The 22799-nt window shown below is 48.1% G+C and overlaps 1 protein-coding gene across 1 annotated transcript in view; it reads left to right on the top strand.

Annotated features, from left to right (window-relative positions):
- The window catches only part of osgn1 (oxidative stress induced growth inhibitor 1), a 78374-nt gene that overhangs the window by 37881 nt on the left and 17694 nt on the right, over nt 1–22799 (top strand). The window contains exons 3-5 of the mRNA XM_041204806.1: nt 13857–13984; nt 19447–19599; nt 21910–22046. Of these exons, the coding sequence (XP_041060740.1) occupies nt 19530–19599; nt 21910–22046 (207 nt within the window). The 5' untranslated portion in view covers nt 13857–13984; nt 19447–19529. The remainder of the gene's footprint in view (nt 1–13856; nt 13985–19446; nt 19600–21909; nt 22047–22799) is intronic.

Below are 22799 nucleotides of genomic sequence, written 5' to 3'. Positions count from 1 at the left end.
GTATTGGGGTGGGTAATGTGAATTGGGGTGGGTAATGTGAATTGGGGTGGGTAATGTGTCCTGGTGTGGGTAATGTGAATTGGTGTGGGTAATGTGTATTGGGGTGGGTAATGTGAATTGGAGTGGGTAATGTGCCCTGGGGTGGGTAATGTGAATTGGGGTGGGTAGTGTGAATTGGGGTGGGTAATTTGTCCTGGTGTGGGTAATGTGAATTGGGGTGGGTAGTGTGAATTGGGGTGGGTAATTTGTCCTGGTGTGGGTAATGTGAATTGGGGGTGGGTAATGTGAATTGGGGTGGGTGATGTGAATTGGGGTGGGTAATGTGAATTGGTGTGGGTAATGTGAATTGGGGTGGGTACTGTGAATTGGGGCGGGTAATGTGAATTGGGGTGGGTAATGTGAATTGGGGTGGGTAATGTGTCCTGGTGTGGGTAATGTGAATTGGGGCGGGTAATGTGAATTGGGGTGGGTAATGTGTCCTGGTGTGGGTAATGTGTATTGGGGTGGGTAATGTGAATTGGGGTGGGTAGTGTGAATTGGGGTGGGTAATGTGAATTGGGGTGGGTAATGTGAATTGGGGTGTGTAATGTGTCCTGGGGTGGGTATTGTGTCCTGGGGTGGGTAATGTGAATTGGGGTGGGTAGTGTGAAATGGGGTGGGTAATGTGAATTGGGGTGGGTAATGTGTATTGGGGTGGGTAGTGTGAATTGGGGTGGGTAGTGTGAATTGGTGTGGGTAGTGTGAATTGGGGTGGGTAATGTGTCCTGGGGTGAGTAACGAGTATTGGGATGGGTAATGTGAATTGGGGTGGGTAGTGTGAATTGGTGTGGGTAGTGTGAATTGGGGTGGGTAATGTGTCCTGGGGTGGGTAATGTGTATTGGGGTGGGTAATGTGAATTGGGGTGGGTAGTGTGAATTGGGGTGGGTAGTGTGAATTGGGGTGGGTAATGTGTATTGGGGTGGGTAGTGTGAATTGGGGTGGGTAGTGTGAATTGGTGTGGGTAGTGTGAATTGGGGTGGGTAATGTGTCCTGGGGTGAGTAACGAGTATTGGGGTGGGTAATGTGAATTGGGGTGGGTAGTGTGAATTGGTGTGGGTAGTGTGAATTGGGGTGGGTAATGTGTCCTGGGGTGGGTAATGTGTATTGGGGTGGGTAATGTGAATTGGGGTGGGTAATGTGAATTGGGGTGGGTAGTGTGAATTGGGGTGGGTAGTGTGAATTGGGGTGGGTAATGTGTCCTGGGGTGGGTAACGTGTATTGGGGTGGGTAATGTGAATTGGGGTGGGTAATGGGAATTGGGGTGGGTAATGTGTATTGGCGTGGGTAGTGTGTCCTGGTGTGGGTAATGGGTATTGGGGTGGGTAATGTGTATTGGGGTGGGTAATGTGAATTGGGGTGGGTAGTGTGAATTGGGGTGGGTAATGTGAATTGGGGTGGGTAATGTGAATTGGGGTGGGTAATGTGAATTGGCGTGGGTAGGGTGTCCTGGTGTGGGTAATGTGTATTGGGGTGGGTAATGTGAATTGGGGTGGGTAATGTGAATTGGGGTGGGTAGTGTGTCCTGGTGTGGGTAATGTGAATTGGGGTGGGTAGTGTGTCCTCGTGTGGGTAATGTGAATTGGGGTGGGTAGTGGGAATTGGGGTGGGTAGTGTGAATTGGGGTGGGTAATGTGTCCTGGTGTGGGTAACGTGTATTGGGGTGGGTTATGTGAATTGGGGTGGGTAATGGGAATTGGGGTGGGTAATGTGTATTGGCGTGGGTAGTGTGTCCTGGTGTGGGTAATGGGTATTGGGGTGGGTAATGTGTATTGGGGTGGGTAATGTGAATTGGGGTGGGTAGTGTGAATTGGGGTGGGTAATGTGAATTGGGGTGGGTAATGTGAATTGGCGTGGGTAGTGTGTCCTGGTGTGGGTAATGTGTATTGGGGTGGGTAATGTGAATTGGGGTGGGTAATGTGAATTGGGGTGGGTAGTGTGTCCTCGTGTGGGTAATGTGAATTGGGGTGGGTAATGTGAATTGGGGTGGGTAATGTGAATTGGGGTGAGTAGTGTGTATTGGGGTGGGTAATGTGAATTGGGGTGGGTAGTGTGTATTGGGGTGGGTAATGTGAATTGGGGTGGGTAATGTGCCCTGGGGTGGGTAATGTGCCCTGGGGTGGGTAATGTGAATTGGGGTGTGTAATGTGTCCTGGTGTGGGTAATGTGAATTGGGGTGGGTAATGTGAATTGGGGTGGGTAATGTGAATTGGGGTGGGTTATGTGAATTGGGGAGGGTAATGTGCCCTGGGGTGGGTAATGTGAATTGGGGTGGGTAGTGTGTCCTGGTGTGGGTAATGTGTATTGGGGTGGGTAATGTGAATTGGGGTGGGTAATGTGTCCCGGTATGGGTAATGTGAATTGGGGTGGGTAGTGTGCCCTGGTGTGGGTAATGTGAATATGGGTGGGTAATGTGAATTGGGGTGAGTAATGTGAATTGGGGTGGTTAGTGTGAATTTGTGTGGGTAATGTGTATTGGGGTGGGTAATGTGTATTGGGGTTGGCAATGTGAATTGGGGTGGGTAATGTGTATTGGGGTGGGCAATGTGAATTGGGGTGGGTAATGTGAATTGGGGTGGGTAGTGTGTATTGGGGTGGGTAGGGTGTATTGGGGTGGGTGATTTGAATTGGGGAGGGTAATGTGCCCTGGGGTGGGTAATGTGAATTGGGGTGGGTAATGTGTCCTGGTGTGGGTAATGTGAATTGGGGTATGTAGTGTGTCCTGGTGTGGTTAATGTGCCCTGGGGTGGGTAATGTGAATTTGGGGTGGGTAATGTGAATTGGGGTGGGTAATGTGAATTGGTGTGGGTAATGGGAATTGTGGTGGGCATTGTGAATTGGGATGGGTAATGTGAATTGGGGTGGGTAGTGTGTCCTGGTGTGGGTAATGTGTATTGGGGTGGGTAATGTGAATTGGGGTGGGTAATGTGGACCGGTATGGGTAATGTGAATTGGGGTGGGTAGTGTGCCCTGATGTGGGTAATGTGAATATGGGTGGGTAATGTGAATTGGGGTGGGTAATGTGAATTGGGGTGGTTAGTGTGAATTTGTGTGGGTAATGGGAATTGTGGTGGGTAGTGTGTCCTGGTGTGGGTAATGTGAATTGGGGTGGGCAATGTGAATTGGGGTGGGTAATGTGGACCGGTATGGGTAATGTGAATTGGGGTGGGTAGTGTGCCCTGGTGTGGGTAATGTGAATATGGGTGGGTAATGTGAATTGGGGTGGTTAGTGTGAATTTGTGTGGGTAATGGGAATTGTGGTGGGTAGTGTGTCCTGGTGTGGGTAATGTGAATTGGGGTGGGTAATGTGAATTGGGGTGGGTAATGTGAATTGCGGTGGGTAGTGTGAATTGGGGTGGGTAATGTGCCCTGGGGTGGGTAGTGTGAATTGGGGTGGGTAATGTGTCCTGGTGTGGGTAATGTGAATTGGGGTGGGTAATGTGAATTGGGGTGGGTAATGTGAATTGGGGTGGGTAATGTGTCCTGGTGTGGGTAATGTGAATTGGTGTGGGTAATGTGTATTGGGGTGGGTAATGTGTATTGGGGTGGGTAATGTGTATTGGGGTGAGTAATGTGAATTGGGGTGGGTAATGTGTATTGGGGCGGGTAATGTGCCCTGGTGTGGGTAATGTGAACTGTGGTGGGCAATGTGTATTGGTGTGTGAAGTGTGCATTGGGGTGGGCAATGTGAACTGGGGTGGGTAATGTGCCCTGGGGTGTGTAATGTGAACTGGGGTGGGCAATCTGAATTGGGGTGGGTAATGTGCCCTGGGGTGGGTAGTGTGCCCTGGGGTGGGTAGTGTGCCCTGGGGTGGGCAATGTGAACTGGGTGGCTGTTTGGTTGATAAGGTCAATCTGTAGCACATCTGTCCCTGTCAAGTGCATCATATTGTAAGAGACTTGTTGCCGGACTAGTAATTCAACATGATTATTATACAGTCATTGAACGCGTGATTTAATCTGATTATGGCAATTTGAGAATTTAAGTTCATGTTGTTAAAAAACTGGGGCTGCATTTTGCGTGCCCCCGCTGGGCATGTTTTCAGGAGAGGGGGTGCATGTAAAATAGCGTGGGTGCTACCCCACCACCCTCCTGCCCCCCCCAAGCTCACCCCCTGCAATACTGGCGAGTGGGCTGGCATCAAAACCGGCAGCCCTCATGTCATAATTTGATGAATAATCAAGGATTAATTAGGCTTGTGAACAAGCTAATTCGCACCAATAATACACTGCCCACACTGTAAAATAGCTGCAGTGGGCAGTAAGGGGGGAATGGGCAGCTGCTTTTAAAGAAAACATTTTTCAAAGGCTGGGAAGGAAAGGGATCTATATTCAGGGGGGTGGGGTAATGTGAATTGGGGTATGTAGTGTGTCCTGGTGTGGTTAATGTGCCCTGGGGTGGGTAATGTGTCCTGGTGTGGGTAATGTGTATTGGGGTGGGTAATGTGAATTGGGGTGGGTAATGTGAATTGGGGTGGGTAATGTGAATTGGAGTGGGTAGTGTGTATTGGGGTGGGTGATGTGAATTTGGGTGGGTAATGTGTCCTGGTGTGGGTAATGTGAATTGGGGTATGTAGTGTGTCCTGGTGTGGTTAATGTGCCCTGGGGTGGGTAATGTGCCCTGGGGTGGGTAATGTGAATTGGCGTGGGTAATGTGTCCTGGTGTGGGTAATGTGTATTGGGGTGGGTAATGTGAATTGGGGTGGGTAATGTGAATTGGGGTGGGTACTGTGTCCTGGTGTGGGTAATGTGAATTGGTGTGGGTAATGTGTATTGGGGTGGGTAATGTGAATTGGGGTGGGTAATGTGAATTGGGGTGGGTAATGTGTCCTGGTGTGGGTAATGTGAATTGGTGTGGGTAATGTGTATTGGGGTGGGTAATGTGAATTGGAGTGGGTAATGTGCCCTGGGGTGGGTAATGTGAATTGGGGTGGGTAGTGTGAATTGGGGTGGGTAATTTGTCCTGGTGTGGGTAATGTGAATTGGGGTGGGTAATGTGAATTGGGGTGGGTGATGTGAATTGGGGTGGGTAATGTGAATTGGTGTGGGTAATGTGAATTGGGGTGGGTACTGTGAATTGGGGCGGGTAATGTGAATTGGGGTGGGTAATGTGAATTGGGGTGGGTAATGTGTCCTGGTGTGGGTAATGTGAATTGGGGCGGGTAATGTGAATTGGGGTGGGTAATGTGTCCTGGTGTGGGTAATGTGTATTGGGGTGGGTAATGTGAATTGGGGTGGGTAGTGTGAATTGGGGTGGGTAATGTGAATTGGGGTGGGTAATGTGAATTGGGGTGTGTAATGTGTCCTGGGGTGGGTATTGTGTCCTGGGGTGGGTAATGTGAATTGGGGTGGGTAGTGTGAAATGGGGTGGGTAATGTGAATTGGGGTGGGTAATGTGTATTGGGGTGGGTAGTGTGAATTGGGGTGGGTAGTGTGAATTGGTGTAGGTAGTGTGAATTGGGGTGGGTAATGTGTCCTGGGGTGAGTAACGAGTATTGGGGTGGGTAATGTGAATTGGGGTGGGTAGTGTGAATTGGTGTGGGTAGTGTGAATTGGGGTGGGTAATGTGTCCTGGGGTGGGTAATGTGTATTGGGGTGGGTAATGTGAATTGGGGTGGGTAGTGTGAATTGGGGTGGGTAGTGTGAATTGGGGTGGGTAATGTGTATTGGGGTGGGTAGTGTGAATTGGGGTGGGTAGTGTGAATTGGTGTGGGTAGTGTGAATTGGGGTGGGTAATGTGTCCTGGGGTGAGTAACGAGTATTGGGGTGGGTAATGTGAATTGGGGTGGGTAGTGTGAATTGGTGTGGGTAGTGTGAATTGGGGTGGGTAATGTGTCCTGGGGTGGGTAATGTGTATTGGGGTGGGTAATGTGAATTGGGGTGGGTAATGTGAATTGGGGTGGGTAGTGTGAATTGGGGTGGGTAGTGTGAATTGGGGTGGGTAATGTGTCCTGGGGTGGGTAACGTGTATTGGGGTGGGTAATGTGAATTGGGGTGGGTAATGGGAATTGGGGTGGGTAATGTGTATTGGCGTGGGTAGTGTGTCCTGGTGTGGGTAATGGGTATTGGGGTGGGTAATGTGTATTGGGGTGGGTAATGTGAATTGGGGTGGGTAGTGTGAATTGGGGTGGGTAATGTGAATTGGGGTGGGTAATGTGAATTGGGGTGGGTAATGTGAATTGGCATGGGTAGTGTGTCCTGGTGTGGGTAATGTGTATTGGGGTGGGTAATGTGAATTGGGGTGGGTAATGTGAATTGGGGTGGGTAGTGTGTCCTGGTGTGGGTAATGTGAATTGGGGTGGTTAGTGTGTCCTCGTGTGGGTAATGTGAATTGGGGTGGGTAGTGGGAATTGGGGTGGGTAATGTGTCCTGGTGTGGGTAACGTGTATTGGGGTGGGTAATGTGAATTGGGGTGGGTAATGGGAATTGGGGTGGGTAATGTGTATTGGCGTGGGTAGTGTGTCCTGGTGTGGGTAATGGGTATTGGGGTGGGTAATGTGTATTGGGGTGGGTAATGTGAATTGGGGTGGGTAGTGTGAATTGGGGTGGGTAATGTGAATTGGGGTGGGTAATGTGAATTGGCGTGGGTAGTGTGTCCTGGTGTGGGTAATGTGTATTGGGGTGGGTAATGTGAATTGGGGTGGGTAATGTGAATTGGGGTGGGTAGTGTGTCCTGGTGTGGGTAATGTGAATTGGGGTGGGTAGTGTGTCCTCGTGTGGGTAATGTGAATTGGGGTGGGTAATGTGAATTGGGGTGGGTAATGTGAATTGGGGTGAGTAGTGTGTATTGGGGTGGGTAATGTGAATTGGGGTGGGTAGTGTGTATTGGGGTGGGTAATGTGAATTGGGGTGGGTAATGTGCCCTGGGGTGGGTAATGTGCCCTGGGGTGGGTAATGTGAATTGGGGTGTGTAATGTGTCCTGGTGTGGGTAATGTGAATTGGGGTGGGTAATGTGAATTGGGGTGGGTAATGTGAATTGGGGTGGGTGATGTGAATTGGGGAGGGTAATGTGCCCTGGGGTGGGTAATGTGAATTGGGGTGGGTAGTGTGTCCTGGTGTGGGTAATGTGTATTGGGGTGGGTAATGTGAATTGGGGTGGGTAATGTGTCCCGGTATGGGTAATGTGAATTGGGGTGGGTAGTGTGCCCTGGTGTGGGTAATGTGAATATGGGTGGGTAATGTGAATTGGGGTGAGTAATGTGAATTGGGGTGGTTAGTGTGAATTTGTGTGGGTAATGTGTATTGGGGTGGGTAATGTGTATTGGGGTTGGCAATGTGAATTGGGGTGGGTAATGTGTATTGGGGTGGGCAATGTGAATTGGGGTGGGTAATGTGAATTGGGGTGGGTAGTGTGTATTGGGGTGGGTAGGGTGTATTGGGGTGGGTGATTTGAATTGGGGAGGGTAATGTGCCCTGGGGTGGGTAATGTGAATTGGGGTGGGTAATGTGTCCTGGTGTGGGTAATGTGAATTGGGGTATGTAGTGTGTCCTGGTGTGGTTAATGTGCCCTGGGGTGGGTAATGTGAATTTGGGGTGGGTAATGTGAATTGGGGTGGGTAATGTGAATTGGTGTGAGTAATGGGAATTGTGGTGGGCATTGTGAATTGGGATGGGTAATGTGAATTGGGGTGGGTAGTGTGTCCTGGTGTGGGTAATGTGTATTGGGGTGGGTAATGTGAATTGGGGTGGGTAATGTGGACCGGTATGGGTAATGTGAATTGGGGTGGGTAGTGTGCCCTGATGTGGGTAATGTGAATATGGGTGGGTAATGTGAATTGGGGTGGGTAATGTGAATTGGGGTGGTTAGTGTGAATTTGTGTGGGTAATGGGAATTGTGGTGGGTAGTGTGTCCTGGTGTGGGTAATGTGAATTGGGGTGGGTAATGTGAATTGGGGTGGGTAATGTGGACCGGTATGGGTAATGTGAATTGGGGTGGGTAGTGTGCCCTGGTGTGGGTAATGTGAATATGGGTGGGTAATGTGAATTGGGGTGGTTAGTGTGAATTTGTGTGGGTAATGGGTATTGTGGTGGGTAGTGTGTCCTGGTGTGGGTAATGTGAATTGGGGTGGGTAATGTGAATTGGGGTGGGTAATGTGAATTGCGGTGGGTAGTGTGAATTGGGGTGGGTAATGTGCCCTGGGGTGGGTAGTGTGAATTGGGGTGGGTAATGTGTCCTGGTGTGGGTAATGTGAATTGGGGTGGGTAATGTGAATTGGGGTGGGTAATGTGAATTGGGGTGGGTAATGTGTCCTGGTGTGGGTAATGTGAATTGGTGTGGGTAATGTGTATTGGGGTGGGTAATGTGTATTGGGGTGGGTAATGTGTATTGGGGTGAGTAATGTGAATTGGGGTGGGTAATGTGTATTGGGGCGGGTAATGTGCCCTGGTGTGGGTAATGTGAACTGTGGTGGGCAATGTGTATTGGTGTGTGAAGTGTGCATTGGGGTGGGCAATGTGAACTGGGGTGGGTAATGTGCCCTGGGGTGGGTAATGTGAACTGGGGTGGGCAATCTGAATTGGGGTGGGTAATGTGCCCTGGGGTGGGTAGTGTGCCCTGGGGTGGGTAGTGTGCCCTGGGGTGGGCAATGTGAACTGGGTGGCTGTTTGGTTGATAAGGTCAATCTGTAGCACATCTGTCCCTGTCAAGTGCATCATATTGTAAGAGACTTGTTGCCGGACTAGTAATTCAACATGATTATTATACAGTCATTGAACGCGTGATTTAATCTGATTATGGCAATTTGAGAATTTAAGTTCATGTTGTAAAAAACTGGGGCTGCATTTTGCGTGCCCCCGCTGGGCATGTTTTCAGGAGAGGGGGTGCATGTAAAATAGCGTGGGTGCTACCCCACCACCTTCCTGCCCCCCCCAAGCTCACCCCCTGCAATACTGGCGAGTGGGCTGGCATCAAAACCGGCAGCCCTCATGTCATAATTTGATGAATAATCAAGGATTAATTAGGCTTGTGAACAAGCTAATTCGCACCAATAATACACTGCCCACACTGTAAAATAGCTGCAGTGGGCAGTAAGGGGGGAATGGGCAGCTGCTTTTAAAGAAAACATTTTTCAAAGGCTGGGAAGGAACGGGATCTATATTCAGGGGGGTGGGGTGTGTCATTTGCAGATCGAGGCATGGCCCCCCTAAGACAGAACCCCCCCCACCGCCTCTTCTTCCTCGTTGCCGGCTCTATAAAACACACCAGCCCCACCCCCTGCCCCCCTCCCTAACCCTCCCCGCCCAAGACCCAGGACTTATCTGTTCCTTGGGATCCATGGGCTTCCTGCTTCCCTGTTGCTGTCCTGCTGTCCTGGCAATGGCCACCTATTGGCTCTGCCAGCCAATCGGATTGGCCGGCAGCTCCCGAGGGCAGGATTTCCTCCCCACTGAGGGGCGCAAGTCCCACTCTGTCCCTGTGCCCCACAAGACACCCTGACTGCAGGCTGGGCTGGCACGGAGTGAGTAGGCTCCACGCTGACCTTGCGTCCTGAGGGGACAAGCCTTCGTACCCCACCCAGTCCTGTAATATTCTACCCCGGGTTTCAGTAAAAGTGGCTGTTGAAACTTTCTGATTGTTGTAAAAACCCATCAGGTTCGCTAATGTCCTTTAGGGAAGGAAATCTGCTGTCCTGGCCTACATGTGACTCCAGACCCACAGCAATGTGGTTGACTCTTAAATGCGCTCTGAAGTTGCCAAGCAAATTAGTCGTTAATACCAGAGATGTTCACATCCTGAGAATGAATAAAGAACCATCCCCTTGTTTGTCTCCCTGCAGTGAAGCCCTGAGTGGTTTCCTCTTCCTGTCTTGTGTCTGAAAGCTTTGTGTACAGTTTGTACAAACTATACACATTACCGAGTGTTGCATAAAAACTGCTTTGTTTGGATTCCTTCTGTAAAGGCACGTGGTGCTCAGTACGAACGGCTGTGGCAACACTGGGAACAGAGCTCAACAAGTAGGCGTATTTTGAATTGGAGACATCAATCTTAGGCTCCTTCCTTAATTTTCAGTTTACCTCTGAGCGTACACTGTCCAACATTTTCTTTTTTAAGCCACACAGTGTTACTCAGTGAGTTAAGTAACTGGTTAGTCTTTAAACATTTAAACTAAACATTAGACAGTTCAGTAAGAGTTTTTCAGGCACAGCCAATGATCCTTCTCAGAGACTGACAGCAGAGTCTTCTCACATCTCCTGCAAACTAGATAGAGAAGGAGATTAAGATCTTTTCACGCACAGGATGTGAGCTTCACTGGCTGGGCCAGCATTTATTACCTATCCCCAGTTACCCTTGAGAAGGTGGTGGTGAGCTGCCTTCTTGAACCGCTGCAGTCTATGTGGTGTAGGTACACCCACAGTGCTGTTAGGGAGGGAATTCCAGGATTTTGACCCAATGACAGTGAAGGAACGGCGATATATTTCCAAGTCAGGATGGTGAGTGACTTGGAGGGGAACTTCCAGGTGGTGGTGTTCCCATCTATCTGCTGTCCTTGTCTTTCTAGCTGGTAGCAGTCATGGGTTTGGAAGGTGCTGTCTAAGAAGCCTTGGTGAGTTTCTGCAGTGAATCTTGTAGATGGTACACACTGCTGCTACTGTGCGTCGGTGGTGGAGGGAGTGAATGTTTGTGGATATGGTGCCAATCAAGTGGGCTGCTTTGTCCTGGATAGTGTCACGTTTCTTGAATGTTGTGGGAGCTGTACTCATCCAGGCAAGTGGGGAGTATTCCATCACACTCCTGACTTGTGCCTTGTAGATGGTGGACAGGCTTTGGGGAGTCAGGAGGTGAGTTTCTCACTACAGGATTCCCAACCTCTGACCTGCTTTTGCAGCCACAGTATATATATGGCTAGTCCAGTTCAGTTTCTGGTCAATGGTAACCCCCAGGATGTTGATAGTGGGGGATTCAGTGATGGTAATGCCATTGATCATCAAGGAGTGATGGTTGGATTCTCTCTTGTTGGAGATGGTCATTGCCTGGCACTTGTGTGGCACGAATGTTACTGGCCACTTGTCAGCCCAAGTCTGGATATTGTTCAGGTCTTGCTGCATTTGGACATGGACTGATTCAGTATCTGAGGAGTCGCAAATGGTGCTGAACATTGTGCAATCATCAGTGAACATCCCCACTTCTGACCTTATGATGGAAGGAAGGTCATTGATGAAGCAGCTGAAGATGGTTGGGCCGAGGACACTACCCTGAGGAACTCCTGCAGTGATGTCCTGGAGCTGAGATGACTGACCTCCAACAATCAAAACCATCTTCCTTTGTGCTAGGTATGACTCCAACCAGCAAGAGAGTTTTCCCTCTGATCCCCATTGACTCCAGTTTTGCGCAGCCTCCTTGATGCCACACTCGGTCAAATGCTGCCTTGATGCCAAGGTCAGTCACTTTTATCTCACCTCGGGAGTTTAGCTCTTTTGTCCATGTTTGAACCAAGGCTGTAATGAGGTCAGGAGCTGTTTGGCCCTGGCGGAACCCAAACTGAGCGTCAGTGAGCAGGTTATTGCTAAGCAAGTGCCGCTTGATAGCACTGTTGATGGTCCCTTCCATTACTTTACTGGTGATTGAGAGTAGACTGAAGGGTAATTGGCTAGGTTGGATTTGTCCTACTTTTTGTGTAAAGGACATACCTGGGCAATTTTCACATAGCCGGGTAGATGCCAGTGTTGTAGCTGTACTGGAACAGCTTGGCTAGGGGGTGCGGCAAATTCTGGAGCACAAATCTTCAGTGCTATTGCTGGAATATTGTCAGGGCCCATAGCCTTTGCAGTATCCAGTGCCTTTAGCCGTTTGTTGATATCACATGGAGTGAATCAAATTAGCTGAAGACAGTACAGTTCTGCTGCTGATGGCCCACAGCGCCTCATAGAGGCCCAGTCTTGAGTTGCTAGATCTGTTCGAAATCTATCCCATTTAGCACGGTGGTAGTGCCACACAACACAGTGGAGGGTATCCTCAACGTGAAGATGGGACTTCCTCTGCGCAGCGACTGTTTGGTGGTCACTACTACCAATACTGCCATGGACAGATGCATCTCTGGCAGGCAAGTTAGTGGGGATGAGGTCAAGTATGCTTTTCCCTCTTGTTGATTCCCTCACCACCTGCTGCAGACCCAGTCTAGCAGCTATGTCCTTTAGGACTTGGCCAGCTCAGTCAGTAGTGGTGCTACCGAGCCACTCTTGGTGATGGACATTGAAGTCCCCCACCCAGAGTACATTCTGTGCCCTTGCCACCCTCAGTGCTTCCCCCAGGTGGTGTTCAACATGGAGGAGCACTGATTCATCAACTGAGGGAGGGCGGTATGTGGTAATCAGCAGGAGGTTTCCTTGCCCATGTTTGACCTGATGCCATGAGAATTCACGGGGTTCAGATTCGATGGTGAGGCCTCCCAGGACAACTCCCTCCTGACTGTATACCACTGTGCCGCTACCTCTGCTGAGTCTGTGAGACAGCTCTCCCAATTTTGGCACAAGCCCCCAGATGTTAGTAAGGAGGATTTTTCAGGATCGACAGGGCTGAGTTTGTTGTTGTCGTTTCCAGTGCTCAGGTCGATACCGGGTGGTCTGTCCGGTTTCATTCCTTTTTTGTGACTTTGTAGCAGTTTGATACAACTGAGTGACTTTCTAGGACGTTTAAGAGTCAACCACATTTCTGTGGGTCTGGAGTCACATGTAGGCCAGACCAGGTAAGGATGGCAGATTCCCTTCCCTGAAAGGCATTAGTGAACCAGATGGGCTTTTACCATGACAGGATTTGAATTCGATTCCGCAGAGCATTACCCTTGGTTTACTAGTCCTCTAACAAAACCACTACACCATCGCCTCCCCTATGATCTACACAGAAATGTAATAGGAACAGGAGTAGACAATTCTGCCCCTCGAGCCTGCTGTACCATTTAACAGATCATGGGTGATCTGTCTGTGTTTCGATTTCCACATTCCCGTATACCCCCAATAACCTTTGATTCCCTTATCTAACACCAATCTCTCTACCTCTGCTTTAAAAATATTCAGGAACCCCACCTCCTCTGCCTTTGGAGGCAGCGAGTTCCAAAGTCGCACAACCCTCTGAGAGAAAAACATTCTCCTCATCTCTGTCCTAAAAGGGTCACCCCTAATTTTAAAACAGTGCCCCCTAATTCTGGACTCACCCACAAGAGGAAACATCCTTTCCACATTCACCTTGTCAAAACCATTCAGCATCTTATAAACTGTTGCCCCTTGTTCCAAACGCTCCCATCCTGTTCACATCACATGTCCAAAATATTCGAGCTTCCTGGATATTACTGTGTGTGTTGGGGGGTGGGGTCACTCCCAGCACTAACCAGGAATTGTTCACTCACTGTGTTTCGCAGGTTTAAATGATACCACAAGTCCCCGTGTCACAGTGACTTTGAGATTATTCAGCCCTGATCTTATTGAATGGCCGCGCAGGCTCGAGGGGTTGAATAGCCAACTCCTGCTCCTATTATATTCTGATTGTGTTTTTTAACAGTGTGGGTAAAGCAAAGCAACCTGGGAATTGGACTGAGTGGTTTCCGATTCCTGCTCTTCCACTCTGCACCCATTTCTCAGATCACAGAATTGTTACAGTGCAGGAGGAGGCCATTCAGCCCATCGTTTCGGCAATGGCTCTCCAGATGAACTCACCTAGTGCCATTCTCAATGATGCTGCATCCCTGATCTTGTTCAAGAAAATAGTAAATGCAAAAAAAATCACTCCAGGAGGCTTTAGCAATTGAGTAAAAGACCCATGACATGTTTTTTTTTGCCAGTTTTAATTCCTTGCTCATCTTGATTCTTTAATCTCCCACTTAATAGATAGGTGTGAACTTGGCTTCACACCTCAACACCTTTATGTACAAAACATCGCAAGGCATTTCACAGAAACTGAAAAAAAGAATTGATTAGAGAATAGAAGGAACCTGACCAAGAGCTGAGTCATAGAGGTGAGTTTTACGGAGGGTTTTGAAAGAGTAGAGAGGGGTACAGAGACTTAGGGAATGTGATGCTTATAACACTGCCACCAATGGTGGGCAAGAGGATAGAATTGGAAGAATAAGGTTCTCGTGTTGGAGGAGGTTACAGAGTTAAGCAGAGGGGAGGTCATAAAGGAATTTAAATATGAGGATGAGAACTCTGGATTGGGGTCTTTGGGGGACTGGGAGCCAGTGTAGGTCAGCAAGTAAACTGGGTGATGGGCGAACGCTATGTGGTGCAAACTGGGATTCGAGCTGCCGAGTTTTGCCTGAGTTTAAGTTTATGGTGAGTTGGGTGAGGGAGACCAGCCAGGAGGGTGTTGGAACAGTGGAGTCTGGAGGTGCAGAGCTGTGCTGAGGAGAAGCATGTGGCGTTTACAGAGGAGCAAGCCAGAGCAAAATAAAACCGGGCACTGACAGAGATATTACCAAAGTTTTGCTAGATTAACATTAAGGATCAAGAATTTAAATAGTTGCTCCTTTCTGGGGATGAATTGGATTGTGTAGAAGTTATCATTGGAGAATATCTAGGGATGAGCAGACTTGATGAGTTTGGATGTGTCCCCCTGCATCCTTCAGGGTCCTGGGAGGGAGGGGGGTTGAAATAATTCACAAAAAGAAGGAAAACTGTTTATTTTGTTAGAACCATAGAACCATAGAGCACTACAGCACAGAAAACAGGCCATTCGGCCCTTCTAGTCTGTGCCGAAATATTATTCCGCTAGTCCCATTGACCTGCACCTAGTCCATAACCCTCCAGCCTCTCCCATCCACGTATCTAATTTATTCTTAAAACTTAAGAGTGAGCCCGCATTGACCACATCAATTGGTAGCTCGTTCCACACTCTCACCACTCTCTGAGTGAAGAAGTTCCCCCTAATGTTCCCCCTAAACCTTTCCCCTTTCACTCTAAAGCCATGTCCTCTCGTGTTTATCTCTCCTAATCTAAGTGGAAAGAGCCTACTCACATTTACTCTGTCTATACCCCTCATAATTTTGTAAACTTCTATCAAATCTCCCCTCATTCTTCTACACTCCAAGGAATAAAGTCCTAACCTGTTTAATCTTTCCCTGTAACTCAACTCCTTAAGACCCGGCAACATCCTAGTAAATCTTCTCTGCACTCTCTCAATCTTACTGATATCTTTCCTGTAGTTAGGCGACCAGAACTGCACACAATACTCTAAAGTTGGCCTCACCAATGTCTTATATAACCTCACCATAACATCCCAACTCCTATACTCAATACTTTGATTTACGAAGGCCAGTATGCCAAAAGCTTTCTTTACAACCTTGTCTACCTGTGATGCCACTTTCAGGGAACTATGTATCTGAACTCCCAGATCCCTTTGTTCCTCCACACTCCTCAGTGCCCTACCATTTACTGTGTATGTCCTACCTTGGTTTGACCTTCCAAAATGCAACACCTCACACTTTTCCACATTAAATTCCATCTGCCATTTTCAGGCCCATTTTTCCAGTTGGTCCAGATCTCTCTGCAAGCTTTGAAAGCCTTCCTTGCTGTCCACAACGCCTCCAATCTTAGTGTCATCAGCAAACTTGCTGATCCAATTCACCACATTATCATCCAAATCATTGATATAGACAACAAACAACAATGGTCCCAGCACAGATCCCTGAGACACACTACTAGTCACAGACCTCCAGCCTGAGAAGCAATCATCCACTACCACTCTCTGTCTTCTCCCACACAGCCAATTTCGAATCCAGTTTACAACCTCTCCATTGGTACCAAGTGTCTGAACCTTCTGAACTAACCTCCCATGTGGGACCTTGTCAAAGGCCTTACTAAAGTCCATGTTGACAACATCCACAGCCTTTCCTTCATCTACTTTCTTGGTAATCTCCTCGAAAAACTCTACAAGTTTCATTAAACATGACCTACCACGCACAAAGCCATGCTGACTATCCTTAATCAGCCCTTGGCTGTCCAAATAATTGTATATCCGATCTCTCAGAACACCTTCCAATAATTTACCTGCTACTGACGTCAGGCTCACTGGCCTGTAATTACCTGGTTTACTTTCGGAGCCTTTTTTAAACAATGGAACAACATGAGCTACCCTCCAATCCTCTGGCACCTCACCCGTGGCTAAGGACATTTTAAATATTTCTGCCAGGGCCTCTGCAATTTCTACACTAGTCTCCCTCAAGGTCCGAGGGAATATCATGTCAGGCCCAGGGGATTTATCTACCTTTATTCACTGTAAGGCAGCAAGCACCTCATCCTCTTTAATCTCTATATGTTCCATGCTTGTTTCCCTTCCTTCCTTATACACTATGCCAGTTTCCTGAGTAAATACTGTTGCAAAAAAACTGTTTAAGATCTCCCCCATCTCGTGAGGCTCCACACATAGACGACCACTCTGATCTTCAAGGGGACCAATTGTGTCCCTTACTATCCTTTTACTCTTAATATACTTGTAGAAACCCTTTGAGTTTACCTTCACATTATCTGCCAAAGCAACCTCATGTCTTCTTTTTGCCTTCCTGATTTCCTTCTTTAGTATTTTCTTACATTTTCTATACTCTACAAGTACCTCATTTGCTCCTTGTTGCCTATACCTGCTATACACCTCTCTCTTCTTCTTAACCAGATCACCAATATCCCTTGAAAACCAAGGTTCCCTATGCCTGTTAACTTTGCCTTTAATCCTTACAGGAACATGCAAGCTCTGCACTCTCAAAGTTTTGCCTTTGAATGCCTTCCACTTACTGAACACATCCTTGCCAGAAAACAACTTATCCCAATCCACTCTTCCTAGATCCTTTCTCATTTCCACAAAATTGGCCTTTCTCCAATTTAGAATCTCAACTCGAGGACCAGCCTATCCTTATCCATAATTAATTAAAAATAATGACATTGTGGTCACTGGACCCAAAATGTTTCCCTACACATACTTCTGTCACCTGACCTGTCTGGTTCCCTAATAGGAGATCAAGTATTGCATCCTCTCTCGTTGGTACCTCTATATATTGATTTAGAAAACTTTCCTGAACACATTTGACAAACTCCAAGCCATCCAGCCCTTTTACAGTATGGGAGTCCCAGTCAATATGTGGAAAGTTAAAATCTACTATCACAACTTTCTGTTTCTTACATCGGTCTGCTATCTCTCTACAGATTTGCTCCTTCAATTCTCTCTGACTATTGGGCGGTCTATAATACAACCCTATTAGTGTGGTCACACCTTTCCCATTCCTCAGCTCCACCCATATGGCCTCTGTAGATGAGCCGTCCGGGCTGTCCTGCTTACGCACAGCTGTGATATTTTCCCTGACTAGTAATGCCACTCCTCCCCCTTTCATCCCTCCCCCTCTATCACATCTGAAACAACGGAACCCCGGAACATTGAGCTGCCAGTCCTGCCCCTCCTGCAACCAAGTCTCCCTAATAGCAATAATGTTGTAATCTCATGTGCCAATCCACACCCTAAGCTCATCTGCCTTTCCGACAATACTCCTTGCATTGAAATAGATGCACCTGAGAACATTTCTATCACGTACAGACCTTTGATTTCTGTCTATACATGCATTCCTCGCTTGACCTTTATCCTCCTCCACCTCACTATCTGCTCTAACACTCTGGTTCCCCTCCCCCTGCAAATTTAGTTTAAACCCCCCCAGAGCAGCACTAGCAAACCTACCCACAAGGATGTTATTCCCCCTTCAGTTCAGGTGCAAACCGTCCCATAGGAACAGGTCCCACCTTCCCTGGAACAGAGCCCAATTGTCCAGAAACATGAAGCCCTCCCTCCTGCATCATCTCCTTAGCCACGTATTTAGCTGCATTATCCTCCTATTTCTAGCCTCACTAGCACGTGGCATGGGTAGCATTCCTGAGATCGCAACCCTGGAGGTCCTGTCCTTAACTTAGCACCTAACTCCCTAAACTCTCTTTGCAGGGCCTCCTCCTCCTTCCTATCCACCTCATTGGTCCCTACATGGACCACGACATCTGGCTGCTCACCCTCCCTCCTGAGAATACTGAGAACTGGATCTGAGATATCGCGGACCCTGGCACCAGGGAGGCAACAGACCATCTGGGATTCTCAATCTCTCCCACAGAACCTCCTATCTGTCTCCCTAACTATTGAATCCCCTATCACTACTGCTCTCCTCTTTTCCCTCCCTCCTTTCTGAACTGAGGGTCCAGCCTTGATGCCAGAGACGTGACCACCACAACTTGTCCCTGGTAGGTCGTCCCCACCAACAGTATCCAAAACGGTATAACTATTGTTGATGGGATCGGCCACAGGGGTGCTCTGCTGTTTCTGTCCATTCCCCTTTCCCTCTCCTGACATTCACCCAGCTATCTGCCCCCTGACTTTTAGGGGTGACTGTCTCCCTGAAACTCCTGCCTATTACTGCCTCTGCCTCCCGAATGATCTGAAGTTCATCCAGCTCCAGCTCCAGCTCCCTAACTTGGCTTCTCAGGAGCTGCAGCTGGATGCACCTTTTGCAGGTGTAGTCATCAGGGACAATTGTGCTGTCCCAGACTTCCCACATGCTGCATTCGGAGCACTCGACTGCTCCAAGTGCTGCCTCCATTACCTACTCCTAATTTACTTAAAGGACTTTACCCGGTCCTACGCCACTGGGAACAAGCTCGTCCTCAGTCTCTGCTCACCAAAGCCTCTCGAGCCAAAGCCTCAAAGCTCCACTCCTTCACTGGGCCCTCACACGCTGGCCGCTCACACACTGGCCGCTCCTCTTCAGCTTCCCCTCCTTTTATTTACAATCTCCGCGCTCTTTTTCAACTGACCTGCCTTCAAGATCCGTGCTCTTTTTCAAATGTTGAGTGCAAGAGTCCTTCTCCTCGATTCCCTCCTGAGTCATGGTGACTGCGCTGACTTCTCCCAGAATGCTTCAGTCACTTCTCACCAGTGCCCTCTGTTAAATAAAATTTTCACCATAACCAGAATTGTAAATCTGAAGGATGGTTTAATAGAGGTCTTTAGATTAAAAAAATATTTCCACTTGCAAGGAACAGAATTAGAGACCATCGATATAAGACAGTCACTGATGAATCCAATGGGGAATTGAGGAGAAACGTCTTTACCCAGAGAGTGATTAGAATGTGGAACTCACTCCCACAGGGAGTGGTGGACATGAATAGGATAGATACATTTAAGGGGAAGCTGGATAAACACACAAGGGGGACATGAATCAGAGGAAAAATTGAGACAAAGAGGGGTTGGGATGGGGGGGCTTGTCAGGAGCATAAACACCACCACAGACCAGTTGGGCTGAATGGCCTGTTTCTGTGCTGTATATTCTATGTAAAAGGCACCAACAACTAGAAACATTCAAGTGAGTGCTGTCCTACCACACGGCATCTTCAATAACATTTATGCTGCCTTCCAGTTTTTACATTTAAACTGATTGTGTTTCTTATTTTTCTCCCTCAGTTTAACACCAAGTCTTCAACAGAAAAAGTGTCTGCGATACGTCAGCACAGGTTTAATCTGAACAGGTCCATTGCTGAGCAACCATGATGCCTGTGATGGAAGAGAAGGTGCTGCCCAAAGACGGGTCACTGACTATCCCTGTCCTTATCGTAGGTATGTTCATGTTGTGTGTGGACAGGGATTAATCCAGGCGTCGCTGGCACACTGGGATTCCTCCCACTGGCACTGGGATTCCTCCCACTGGCACTGGGATTCCTCCCACTAGGCTTTCTTGGTGCCCAAATGAGCAGTGCAAAGCTGCCGAGGGCTTTGTGCTGGGGAACACTTGGGTTTAGCCAGGAGGACTTCTCCAACATCCCTTGTACACGTTTGGGGCCTTTAAGCCTTGTTCCCTTAGCAACCCTAGCCCAAGTTGTTTGGGCTGCAGTAGATGAGAGGGGTGACCTCTGGGGAGAGAGAAATGGCCACCTTCCCTCCCCCACACACATAGGGTGACTGGGAACCTGTTGATTTTGTTGGAAATTGTTTGTTATCTCGGAGTTGGAGAGAGGATAAAGGGCAGGTATTCTGATTGGTGAGATGTGACAAATGTTGTTCCCAGGGGTCAGTTCTGGGGCCTCAGCTTTTCACCATATTTATTAATGGCTTGAATAAAGGAATAGAGAGTTAGAATCATAGAATTGTTAAAGCACAGAAGGCCATTTGACCCATCATTTCTGTGCTGTTTGTTTATCCAAGTTTGCAGTTGAGGCTAAAATAAAGGGACATAGAAAGATGAAATGAACGGACGTAAGAGGGCAATATTAGAAATGTGATGCTGTCCACTTTGGACCCAAAACAGAGTATTTTCTGAATGGTGAAAAACTAGAAACCGTAGAAAAACAGAGATTAGGGAGTCCAGTTACACAAATCATTTAACTCTAAATCTTCCTGCTCTTGCACATTACCTCTGGTGTCTCTCTCGCTCTCTAAATTAGCAGACTGCTTGTCAATATCCTGTAATGAATGAAGAAGAATTTCATCCAATTAAAAATGACGAAGACCAAAGCTATTGTCCTTGCTGCCCGCTAACGACTGATTCCTAGCTACTGAACTTCATCCCTCTCCCGAGCCACAGGCTGAGATTAAATCAGTCTGTTCACATTTGACCCCAAGATAAGTTAACAACTTCATATTTGCACCACCACTAAGACCTGCCCATTTCCACCTTCATACCATCGTCCAACTCCACCCCGTCTCAGACGATCCACTGCTGAAACCCTCATCCATGCCTTTGTCACCTCTCGACACAGCCTTGGCTGACCTTTCACCTTCAACTCCCCTGAAATCTGAGCTCATCCAAAATTCGACTGCCTGTGTCTTAACTCAGACCAAACCCCATTCACCCGCTACTCCTGTGTTCATCCACGTTGCCTCCTAAGCTAGTGAAGCGTCCAATTTAAAATTCTCATCTCTATTATTTTAATTCATTCACAGGATGTGGGCTTCTCTGGCTGGGCCAGCATTTATTACCCATCCCTAATTGCCCTTGAGAAGGTGGTGGTGAGCTGCCTTCTTGAACCGCTGCAGTCCCTGTGGTGTAGGTACACTCACTGTGCTGTAAGGGAGGGAGTTCCAGGATTTTGACCCAGTGACAGTGAAGGAACGGCGATATATTTTCAAGTCAGGATGGTGAGTGACTTGGAGGGGAACTTCCAGGTGGTGGTGATCCCATCTATCTGCTGCCCTTGTCCTTCTAGATGGTAGTGGTCGTGGGTTTGGAAGGTGCTGTCTGAGGAGCCAAATCCATCTATGGCCTCGCCCCTGCCTACCTCTGTAACCTGCCCCAGCCCTATATCCCTCTGAGATATCTGCGCTCCTCTCATTCTGGCCTCTTGAGCATCCCTGATTTCTATTGCTCCACCATTGGTACCTGTGCCTTTAATTGCCTGGGCCCTAAGCTCTGGAATTTTCTTCCTAAACCTTTCCACCTCTCTCTCCCTCTCTCTCTCTCTCTCCTCCTTAAAGGTGCTCCTTAAAACCTACCCCTTTTGGTCATCTGTCCTAATATCTCCTTACTTGGCTCGATGTCATATTTTGTTTGATAATGGTCCTGTGAGGCACCTTGGGATGTTTGATTCCACTAAAGGTGCTATATAAATACACAGGTTGTACACAGATACCAAAAGGAATCAAAAAGGATAACGGAATGGTGACGATTCTTCACACAAAGTGGACATTTGGAACTCTGTCACCTCGAAAGACTGTGTATAATGAGGGACAATTGGAGCACTGAGGTTGATACATTTTTGTTGGGAAAGTGTATCGAGGGATTTAGACCAATGGCTGAGAAGTAGAGTTGAAAACCAGATCAGCCATAATCTAATTGAATGGGAAAGCAGGCTCGAGGGGCTGATTGGCCTCCTCCAGCTCCTACGATGGTGCAGCCCTGAACTATGCAAACAAATGTTATTTATCCTTCAGGAAATGGTCCCTCTGGGATTTGCCTGTCCTACCTACTGTCTGGGCACAGGCCCTACCTGTCTCCTGGAGCAAGTCACACAAACCCAATTCTACAGCACAAACTGGAAGAGAATCGTCACCTGTCAATCGTTGACCAGGTAATGTATGTACCTACACATGCTGTCAAAATGCCAGGTTAAAAACAGAACCCAAACTCTGTCTCAATCCGACTCCCCATGCTGACTGAAACAGCACCAACGTGCCCCTATTCAGCTGGTGTTAGACTGGCAAACAGTTTTGGAGAGGTCACCAGCTGGCTGTTGTGGGAAATGGAAAATAGCAAAGCAGTGGGAATGGGATCATTAATGGCTGCTGGGAGGTAGCAACAGGAGTATTTTTTTAATTCATTCATGGGATGCGGGCATCGCTGGCTAGGCCAGCATTTATTGCCCATCCCTAATTGCCCTTCCCGAAGGGATGGACAATAAATGCTGGCCTAGCCAGTGACGCCCACTGCGTAATGCATTTGACGTGGTCTACATGGACTTTAACAAGGCTTTTGATAAGGTCCCTCTTGGCAGACTGGTCAAGAAAGTAAGAGCCCATGGGATCCAAGGCAAAGTGGCACGTTGGATCCAAAATTGGCTGAGAGGCAGGAAGCAGAGGGTGATGGTAGAGGGATGTTTCTGTGACTGGAAGTCTGTTTCCAGTGGGGTTCTGCAGGGCTCGGTGCTGGGGCCCTTGCTGGTTGTGGTGTACATAAATGATTTGGACTTAAATGTTGGGGGTAGGATCAAGAAGTTTGCAGATGACATGAAAATTGGTAGGGTAATAAATAGTGAAGAGGAGAGCTGTAAACTGCAGGAGGATACCAATGGACTGGTCAGGTGGCCAGAGCAGTGGCAAATGGA

Source organism: Carcharodon carcharias, chromosome 14 (assembly GCF_017639515.1).
Source record: "Carcharodon carcharias isolate sCarCar2 chromosome 14, sCarCar2.pri, whole genome shotgun sequence".
Lineage (NCBI taxonomy): Eukaryota > Metazoa > Chordata > Chondrichthyes > Lamniformes > Lamnidae > Carcharodon > Carcharodon carcharias.
This window is presented reverse-complemented; position numbering and strand designations above follow the sequence as displayed.